The sequence below is a fragment of the Pan troglodytes genome, chromosome 15 (genome assembly GCF_028858775.2).
Source record: "Pan troglodytes isolate AG18354 chromosome 15, NHGRI_mPanTro3-v2.0_pri, whole genome shotgun sequence".
Classification (NCBI taxonomy): Eukaryota; Metazoa; Chordata; class Mammalia; order Primates; family Hominidae; genus Pan; species Pan troglodytes.
The window spans coordinates 82,840,062-82,851,280 of record NC_072413.2 but is presented as its reverse complement, the minus strand read 5'-3'; the positions used below and the strand labels follow the sequence as shown (position 1 = coordinate 82,851,280).

General features: G+C 34.9%; 1 protein-coding gene across 1 annotated transcript; it reads right to left on the bottom strand.

Annotated features, from left to right (window-relative positions):
* Window positions 1-1,262: 1,262 nt before the first annotated feature.
* On the bottom strand, window positions 1,263-9,623 carry LOC467529 (upstream-binding factor 1-like protein 1). The gene has a single exon (XM_016926891.4). The coding sequence runs from the start codon at window positions 7,404-7,406 to the stop codon at window positions 6,558-6,560; it is 849 nt and encodes a 282-aa protein (XP_016782380.4). The 5' UTR covers window positions 7,407-9,623; the 3' UTR covers window positions 1,263-6,557.
* Window positions 9,624-11,219: the final 1,596 nt, after the last annotated feature.

Below are 11,219 nucleotides of genomic sequence, written 5' to 3'. Positions count from 1 at the left end.
TAATTTTTGTTCTTGTCTTTATTACTTTCTGACAGTTTCTTTGGAATTACAATGTTTTAAAAATTTTCTGTTGTTCAAGTTTTTCTGTGGTGTCACTAATTTGTGACTTAAAAAAATTCAACTTTTAATATTATGAAAACAATTTCGTTTTGATAATATTTATTGTATATATTTAGGTTATGTTATTCAATGCATTCAAATTTAGAATTTATTTATTCCTGTTAAATATTGCATTTTACATTTACACATTAATCTTTTTTTGTCAGAGATATTTTTAATTTTAAAGTATGCTTTAGATAATAATAATGCAGCCATTCCCATTTTTTTTGTTGTTAGCATTTACAATGTATAATTTCTTTTTGCATTCTAGAAGCATCAACCATTTCTTGTCATTTTAAGTGAGCATATTTTAGGCAATCAATAGCAAGATTGTATTTTTTAAATCTCACGTTGTATTTTCTGTTACCAAATGTCACCTATTTTTATTTGGATTTTTATGCACAATCTGACTTTATGCTTTATAATTGCTATGGTTTCTTCGTTACTTTTTTTCTTCTTTTTCATTTGATTGATGAAATGATCCAATGAAACCATCTTTATTTTCCATTTTTATTCTCTGCTATCTTTGAGATTATATATCCTATTTATTGTATAGTAGTTACCTTTAAAATTACTTGACCAGGTAATGTGTTAATATTTATTCTCTTCCGGGTTTTTCAGATACCTTAGACTGCTGCAACTCGAGAGACTTGACTCCTTTCATTTTATTCTTTTATTTGTTATTTGTTTTATACTCCCTAAATTGTCATCATTATCATTATTGTTTCTATAGTAATTACTTAAAAAAATTAGCTTTCTGTTTTAGAGAAGTTTTAGATTTGTAGAAAAATTATGAAGATAATGCTGAGAGGTTTTTTATATGCCAGTCCCTGTTTATTCTGCTGTTAACATCTTGCATTTCATGTATCTGACATTTGTTAAAATAAGTGAACACACATTTGTATATTACTATTAATTCATGTTAATACTTTATTCATATTTTATTCTATTTTACCTAAGGCCCTTTCTCTCTCTCTCTCTCTCTTTGAGATGGAGTTTTGCTCTTGTTGCCCAGACTGGAGTGCAATGGGAAGATCTTGGCTCACAGCAACCTCTGATTCCGGGGTCAAGCGATTCTCCTGCCTCAGCCTCCTGAGTAGCTGAGATTACAGGCATGTGCCACCACGCCCAGCTAATTTTGTATTTTTAGTAGTGATGGGGTTTCTCCATGTTGGTCAGGCTGGTCTTGAACTCCTAACCTCAGGTGATCCACTCTCCTCGGCCTCCCAAAGTGTTAGGATTACAGGCGTGAGCCACTGCTCCAGGCCAATTTATCACTCTTGATGTTAACTTTGATCACCTATATAAGGTAATGTTTCTCCATTGAAAAATTACCCTTTCCTCCTCCTGTTTTCTACACTGTACTCTTTGGAAGTAAGTCAATATGTGCAACCCTCACATAAGGAATAGGGAATTATGCTCCACCTCTCTGAGAGTGGAATAGCAGTATAAACTATTTCAAAGTCTTCTGCAAGCAGATTTGTCTCTTTTCCCTGACTTCTGTATTTATTCTTTTTTTTCTTTTTTTTTTAAGGGAGTCTTGCTCTGTCTGCCCTGGCTGGAGTGCAGTGGCGCAATCTCAGCTCAGCGCAACCTCTGCCTCCCGGGTTCCAGCGATTCTCCTGCCTCAGCCTCCTGAGTAGCTGGGACCACCAGCATGTGCCACCATGCCTAGCTAATTTTTGTATTTTTAGTAGAGACGGGGTTTCACCATATTGTCCAGTCTTGTCTCAAACTCCTGATCTCAAGTGATCCACCTGCCTCAGCCTCCCAAAGTTATTCATATATTGGTGTGTATTTCTTTTTCACACTTGCTTATTTTCTGTCACTGCAAGATACTCTGGGATTATCTTGCCCTTTCTTTCCCAGTCCTAGAATCAGTTATTTCTTCAAAAGTCTCTGGTTACTTTTTCTGTAGAATGGTATAAAAAAAAAAACAAGATCTGGATGCTGTGTGTGCTCATTGCTACTAAGATATTCTTTGCTTCTATGTCCTCTCAGCTGACAGAATAGATAAATGTATGTGTGTCTAATAACCCGCATATCTACACATACATCTATATGTAACTATCTATATCTCTATAAGTTCATTTAAACATGAGTTAATCCTGATGTCTCCAACTCTAGCGCATTACCACATGGATCATTCTAGTCTTTGTCCCTTGATTATCTGTAAACTTGCATTCCAGCAATAAGAAATCTGGCTCCTACAATCTGCCTTCTATTTACGGAATTTTCAATGTCTCAGTAGATGTGGGTAGCAGTATCAGAATTAACCCACACCCTCATGAAAAACCTCTTTATCAATTAGAGTACAATATTTATGTATAGTTTCTTTTGCTTTTAATCTTGAATATCCTACTTATTCCCAAATTTACTTAGCTCAACAACTTTTTCCCAAATACCCTTCAGTGAGGTTGGTTCATACATTTGTAATACAGTTAGATTGTTTTGTCACATTCTACAGTGTATCAAGGTATATCACAACCTTACACATGTACATTTTTAAAAATTCACATGCATTAGGCTTTATTCTTTGGACTGTAAAGTTCTATTGGTTTTAACAAATGAGTCACGTACCTATGATTACAGTATTAGGTTTCACAGATCTAAAACATCTCATGTGTTTCACAACTTCAGCTCTCATTTCCTACCCTGGAACCTCTCACAACCATTGATATTTTTACTGGCCACATAGTTTTGCTTTTTCCAGAACGTCAGATAATTGGAAGAACAGCCTTTTGAGGCTGGCTTCTTTGACTCACTAATAATATTTAAGATTCATCTATGTTAGTCTGTGACTTATTAGCACATTTATTTGTACTGCTGAATGATATCACATTGTATGGATGCATCGCAGTTGCTTTATCCATTCATCTGTAGAAGGACATTTTAGTTGTTTCCAGTTTTTGGCAATAATAGATAAAGATGCCAAAACATTCATGTCCAGGTTTTTGTGTAGACACTTTCAAATTAGTTGGATAAATACGAAGAAGCACAATTGCTAGATGACATGGTAAGAATATGTTTTACTTTGTAAAAAACTGTTCAAGTGTCTTCCATAGTGGCTATACCATTTTGCATTCCTACCAACAATAAATGAGAGTTTCCATCGCATTACATCGTAGCCAGCAATGTGTGTTTTTGATTTTTGAATTTTAACCATTCTCATATGTACATAGTATCTAGTTGTTTTAATTAGTAATTTCTCAATGACAAATGATGTTGAACATCTACTTATACGTTTACTTGCTATCTATGGACCTTTTTTGGTGAGACATCTGTATAGATCTTTTGCCTGTTTTTTTTTTTAATTGGGTTGTTTTATTATTGGTCAGTTTTATGCATTCTTTGTATATTTCAGATCTAAGGTCTTTATCAGATATATGTTTGCAAATAATGTTTTTCAGTAGCTTGTTTTTTTATTCTCTTAACAATGTATTTGCAGAGCAAAAGTTTTTTTATTTTAATGAAGTCCAACATATTAATTTAATTGTTCATGGATTATTATGCTATCGATACTGTTTGTAAGAACTCATCATCTAACCCAAACTCCCATAAATTTTCTCCTATGTTTTCAAGTTTTATCGTTTTGTATATTACATTAACTATATGATCCACTTTGAGCTTATTTCTGTAAAAGGTGTTAGGTCTTTATCTGTATTATTATTATCATTACTTTGCATATGGACATCCAATTTTTCCAGTACTAATGGTTAAAATGACTATAATTTTTCTATTGAATTGCTGTTATTCTTTTGTCAAAGGCCAGTTGACTATAATTGTGTGGGTCTATTTTTGGATGTTATTCTATTCCACTGATGTTGGTTCTTTCAACCAATATCATGCTGTCTAATAACTGTATTTTTATACAATGTCTAGAAATTGGGTAGTTTGAGTACTCTAACTTTGCTTTTTGGCATCATGTTAGCTATTCTAGGTTTTTTGTCTTTCCATATAAATTTTAGAATATATTTGTCAATATCTACCAAATCCCTTGCTGAAAGATTTTATTAAATCTATAGATCAATTTGGAAGAATTAGCATTTAAATAATACTGAGTCTTCTAGTCCATTAATGTGAAATATGTTCCCATTTGTTTAGATTTTTTAAAAATGTCTTTCTATATTGTTCATTTACAGATTGTATATATATTTAGTTAGATTTATACCTAAGTATTTTATCTTAGGTATAAATGAGAGGGGCAGAGAGGGCTATTGTAAATGGTATTGTTTATTTAATTTCCAATTTCAATTATTCATTATTGGCATACATGAAAACAAATGACTTGTGTATATTAACTTTGTCTTATGTGACCTTGCTTATATTAGCCCTAGGATGTTTGTGTGTGTGTATGTCCATTATTTAATTGGAATTTTTTCCAGGAAAAATCATGTTACCTTTGAATAGCTATAGTTAAAATTTCTTTTTCTCTCTTTCCAATATGTATGTCTTTTATTTCCTGTATCATCTTATTGCATTGGCTAGGACTTTCAGTATGATGTTGAATAGTAATGAGGACAGATGACATTATTGCCTTGATCCCAGTCTTAGGGGAACACATAACAGTTTCTTACCATTAAGTATAACCACCCACCCTCATTCCCTGCAAAGCCGTGAAGTATCTTTCTGGGATCTGCATTGTAAAAATAATGGAATTCCTCAAGGTAAAACCCACAAAAGTAACTGGATTCTTCCAAGACCAAAATCATGGGGAGTTACCTCATCCTTATGCTAGTTCACAATCTTCCTCTAGCAATTAATCACAGTTATTTAAATGGTAATTCCTAACCATTTATGTCAATAGTGGTTTCTGTTCCCGATAAGCAAATCTTGGCTATTATTTTAAGCATTAGTCTCTCTTTCCAGGTTTGGGTGGTAGTTTGCTCTGCAGTCTCAGTTCTGCATGGATAAATCCATGATTGAATTTTGGTTTGCTCCGCTTTTGCTTGATTTTAGGACAGGAGTGATGACTTCCAAGCTCTACATGTCAAAACTGAAACTAGAAGTCTGTTTTGTTTTTTGTTTTTATTAAATTTACTGGTACATGTAATGAGTTTTTAAAATTCATCACTGTTCTTAATATCTTATTCTAGTTTAATTTCCTTTTTTTTGAAGTTTATTCTTTTTTTTATTTTTAATAATTTATTTCAAATGTACACATCAGCATAATTTTCATGATTTTAAATTCTGTAAGCATTAGGTTAAAAGTCAGAAGCAATCCAAGAACAGATTATTCTTATTATTTAACATTCTTCTGGATATTTTAATCCAACACATTTAGAAATTAGAGGTATAAAAATGGTAAACATTGTCATTATTCTCTGAAACTTATTATTTATTTAGAAAAAACTTATAAGTAAAATTTTCCTAAGATATCTAGGGACAAAATAAACAATATTCAATGGTTTTTATACAAAAATAATACAACTAGTTCTGTGATGCTAATATTCATGAGAACAAAATATGAAAATAGCCAGAAATATTTAATAGAATAAAGGTATACTGAGAAGGCACTAACTTTAGGTAGATTTTCAAACATATTAGTAAATCAAAAAATTAAAACAATGTGACACTGGTGCATGAATTCTTAGATAGAGCAGATAGTGAAACAGGATAGTGTACTCATCTATATCTGTCTTTCTCTATATCTTTGTATCAATCCTGAATGCTAAAGGTGAGATTCACTTGCATTTGAAGCAGCAGGAAAAATTTGGAGCTTCAAGAATAAATGCAGATATAACTTAGAGAAGCTGCACCCAATGTCACAAATGATTCTGTGGAGGAGCTCTTTCAGATTAAATCAGTAACTTTTTATTTTGTATTTTCATTTTTCTTTTGAAATAAGCAAAAAAAGTCTAATCAAGAACTAAGAGTCAGATATACATGTAGAAATATTACTCCCTACTCCCAGGCATGGGAATGGCCAACTCCTTACTTCAGGGAGGGAAGGAGAGAGATATCAAGAGTGGGACAATTCTCTTAAGACACCTACCCCACCTTTCATCAAATAAATATCCCCGACCCTAGATTTAGTGCAGGAGTCCTTAAAAACATTTCCACAGGGAAGTTCGGGTCCCAGGCTTATGGGTATCCCCCTACCACCTTTGGCAGGACAAAAATGAGTAAAGCAAAGCCTCTTGCTTCAGAAATATTCAGTCTAATACAGTGTGTACCCCATAATGTAATCATCTCTTCATTTCAGAAGCCTTAATTGCATAAAGTTCCTTGGGAAAGGGATGATATTTGTTTGTTTGTTTTTTTAAGGATAAGGCCAGTATTGGCTCAAACTTGTATTTATTCTTCCCAAAGAGTTCCTCCCAGGCTCGTAATCTTGATGTAGGAGAGTGCTGCACCAAGTTGCTTCTTTCTTCCCAACCTGTCCTACTTTGCGGGGGGAAGGAAGAAAAGAAAAAAACAAAAAAAAAAACAAGGAAGCTGCACTAGAGCCACTGCCCTCAGACATCAACTTCCATTTCTTCTCCACTGCTGCAGTCTGAAGAGTTACTGCTTTCTTCCTCTTCTCCATCTTTCTTCCTGTTCTCTTCTGGTTCCATGGAGACATGACAGTTTACCCAAATAGTCTGTGATGAATCTGTTCCTGCAGCCTGGAGCCCTTGCCCCTCCCCAAATCCTTCTTGCAGACCCTTTGTTGATGAGGACTGCGGATCTGCTTGTTTCAACCTGGGGTCCGGGCCTCCTGTCATGGCCATATTCTTACCCTTAGCATAGGTCGATTCTTTGTATGCAGCATAATTTTCAGGTGACAAAGTCTTGAGCCAGAGATCCAATTTCACCTTGTATTGCTTCTGCAGCTCCTCAGCCTGGCTCTTAAAATGATCCTTCTGGCTCTGCGGGATGCGCTGCCAGCGTCTGCCAATCTCTACCATGCGCTCCCTCACTGACAAATGTTGCAGCTCTTTACTTGACCAGGAATCTTGGTGAAACTTGTGGTATCCATTCATGGGGGGTTTCTGAGGCTCTCCATGAAATTTTACCTTCTTGAAAAATCGATCCGTTTTTGGAAGAGACCTCACTTCTTCAATATTTTTCTGAACCTTCTTTTGCACTTTGTTTTGAGTCCTCTTGGAGACACCAGATTTCTTGGCCTTCTGGACTAAATCAGGGTGTTCTTCATTGAATCGAGCAAGTTTTTCCTCAAATCCTTGCTTTGCCTTCTGGAAATCCTGAATATATTTCTGTTTCATCTGCTCTGGGAGTTCCTTGTATTTCTTTGACAGGATTTTGGTCAGTTCCTGGCTTCTCATCCCAGGGTACATTTGGGAGTACTGGGGCCAACTCTCCATGAAGAAGCGATTAAGTTATTTTAATATGGTTTTTAGTCATATTCACTCAGTCGGACTTTGTGAAACATACCTTTATTTCACTGTCATTTTGAATGACAGTTTAGTCAGATTGAATTCTAAAGTAAAAGCTATGTTCTCTGAGAATTTTCAAGATATTATCTGACTCTCTTTTGGCTTCTGTTATTGCTATTGAGAAGTCTGCTATCAGACTAATTGATATATATTGTAAGTTAATCTATTTTTTTCTCTCTGCAGTTTAACTAGATCTTCTCTTTTTACTTAATGTTCTACCCTTTCTCTAGAATGTTTTAAAAGATAAATCAGTCTCATTTATTTTGTTTGCTCTTCTTAAATATATTGGGTTTCTTTTCTTAGCCAATTCTGGGAGAAAAATGACCTACAGTTTTAATGTAGTCGAATATCAATTTCTACTCCATTTAAAAAATGAAGAATCTTAGGATCTAGGGGATTAAATACTTTTTGTAAGGTCACAAAGCTAGTAAATAATAGTCTTATAACTTGAATCCCATACAACTTGAATCCATGTTTCTTTGGATGACAATGTTACATACTGTCTAAAATATACATAGTTTGTAGATAAATAATGTTATCCGGAAAATTCTAATAAATCTGAAATAAATTGTGTCACTGAATCTTGATTATTCTCTTTTGTTTATGATATTACTGGTCTTTTACATGATTGCACATTCTTCTGATTAGGTAAAAAAATACTACATGATTCTTTAAAATTTTGCAGGATTCATTAAAATGATATTCTCTTTGCTGGTATTCAATATATCTGTCATATTTAATTACAGAGTAAAAAATGATACATTTTATATTGATAATGAATATCTGTAAGCTTTTGACTTTGGTGACATAATGTTTTTTACTTTTCTCCCAGTTTTTAGAATTAACAATTTCTAAAAAGTGAATAAGTAGTAAAAAGCCCCCACAAGAGTATACAATACTCTTCTTAAAGAATCTTTAACTATATACTCTCGTTTCATCAAGTATCCCTAGCTGGGTCTCCATCTGAGTTCCAAAAACATCAGTTCCTCTGACTGTTCTACTCTAAGGCCTAAAAAGTATAAGAACTCCTCGGTATCATCTTAGTTTCTCCAACTACAAAATGTACAAAGTAAAGTAATTTTCCAAATACATTAAAAAGTTGCACAACTTTGTATACGGGTGGAAGGAGGCTTGTTGAGACTGATATCAGATGACTGTTTACCTGACATCTTTTTATTTGCTTGAGAGAAATAGAACAGTACATAAAATTTTTATTAAGTATGGCACTTAAAGTTTTTTATGAGTGAAAATCTCCACTTTTATAGAAGCCATATATAGTGGTTCATGCAGAACTTGCCAACCTCTATCTGCTATTTGGATCCCATTTTACAGTTGAGGAATCATGAAGAGATGGAGGAAAGTTAATGAAGATGCAAAAGGCCACACAGCAGGCTGATGTCAAAATCTAAAATACATTCACACATGCCTGGGAATTTTAACTCTACCCTGAACCTTCTGTTCCTCTGCCTCCATTTAACAGGGAAAAACACATGCAAATATATGCTTATGCTGACACAGTATAAATCACATCTAACACATGTCTAACCTGTATCTTTATTTTTGCTTTTTGAGAAGGAGTCTTACTCTGTCGCCCAGGCTGGAGTGCAGTGGCACAACCTTGGCTCACTGCAACCTCCGCTTGCTGGGTTCAAGTGATTCTTCTGCCTCAGCCTCTCGAGTAGCTGGGATTACAGGTGCATGCCACCACACCTGGATGATTTTTGTATTTTTAGTAGAGATGGGGTTTTACCGTGTTGGCTAGGTTGGTCTCGAGCTCCTGACCTCAGGTGATCCATCCGTCTCGGCCTCCCAAAGTGCTGGGATTATGGACGTGAGCCACCGCGCCCGGCCACATGTATCTTTCTCATATACTTTAAGGTCATTTACTTTTATAAATAATGAAAAGAAAAACTGAACAGTATTCATCTCTTCTTCACCAAATGTCGAGTAATAGAAGGCATACTTTCCAAATACGTGTGTGTATGCATGTGTGTGACAGTGTGTGTGTGTATTTATATATACATACATTCTGTAAAATCCATGTAAGTATATTTACCATAGGGCCCTTGCTGGGCTGATGGTTTGCCAATGTATCCATTCGTTATTTAGCTATCCCCAGGGATAGCATTTGGAATAAAATCTGTCTTTTGAATAGAGATGTAAGTGAAACCAAGTTCTTTGATAGGACTCTTGACTGAAAAGACTTTGACAGAAACCTCCTATTAGGATCCAATTATATTAAACTGTGAAATGTTAAAAGCACTTCATCACAATGTGTAGTGCTTTCTCCCTGTGCCTAAATGCAATCTGGTACTTGCCTCACCTTGAGTCTTTCATAATGGGTGCCCAGAGGAACTGTATCATGGAACAGGCAAGACTCAAAAATATTCTTCTCAGTTCTTTAGAAATCAAGTCCCAGCCTCCTTAATAGGAATTCTGACAAGGTGTAGTATATGTTCCCTGGGTAATCAATCAGGCTTGCATAGAAACCATAAAGGAGCTCGTCAGGCTGCTGGAGTGAGTGGTTTCTTATGAACAGCCTCATTGTTCTCACAATTAAGGCCAAGGAGGCAGCCTCGGAAGAAGGGTTTCTGTGGATATCGGAGGGTGAGGTGTGGGAGGAAGGAGCTTTGGGAATGTAAACAATAGCCGTCCTTCTAAATCCTAAGAGGCTTTACTTGCAATGCAAAAGATATTAACGTCTGATGAAAGCAAAACAAGCAAGTATACTTAAAATTGCTGCTGCTACATCATGCTGTTTCAATATGTTACTAGTCAGAAGATTATAAATTCACCAACTTCACCTTTTGGACTATATCCAAGCAAGCTATCACAAAACATAAACAGCTGGATTCTTTTATCTGATAGATATAATTAGAAATGAAGTCGGCTTTAAAAAACACTATTCCGAATTATGACTGGCAGATTTTTTAATCTTAACTGTGTGCTTCAGGAAAATACACATTTAAGATCTGATGTTTTCTCATTCCATTAATGGAATTAAACTTTTACTTCTGTACTCGGGAGGCTGACTGGGAGCATCTCCTGAGGCTGGGAGTTGGATACCAGCCTGGGCAACATAGTGAAACCCTGTCCTTAAAAAAATTAAAGATTAGCCAAGCAGGCATGGTGGTACACAGCTGTGGTCCCAACTACTCAGGAAGCTGAAGCGTGAGGATGACTTAAGCCTAGAAGTTTGAAGCTGCCATGAGCTATGACCCTGCCACTTCACTCTAGCCTGAGTGACGGAGTGACACTCATCTCTAACAAATTAATAATAATAATAATAATAAATTTTTGCTTTTTTTCCTCAGGGAAAAATGACAGGTAGATAAGTGCAAAGAGTTTAATTTAACTTAACCATATAAGTCTGTAGCTATATGAAGAAATATACAATTTAATAGTAGCTGTATCTAGAGAGGAGGTAAGGAAAATGGAATTTGCGCGGATTACATTTTTGTGAGAAAAAGTCATGTATTCCTTGTGTAATTAAAGGTAATAAAAAGCAGGAAAAGTAATACATAATGTTCTCTTTTATAAAGAGATGAATTTTGCTGTACTTCTATCTAGTAAATTATATCAAAAAGATAACTGTCAAAGGGATTACAATTTCCAATAGGATAATATTAAGGCTGTGATTTTTGAACAATGATGATGCTATCATCTAAAACAGGTACATGTATATATCTTAGGTACTTAACAAGCACAATACTTGAGCTTTGTTTGACCTACTATATCACT

Coding starts and splice junctions, on each gene's coding strand:
- LOC467529 (XM_016926891.4), bottom strand. CDS start 7,406: ATGGAGAGTTGGCCCCAGTACTCCCAAATGTACCCTGGGATGAGAAGC.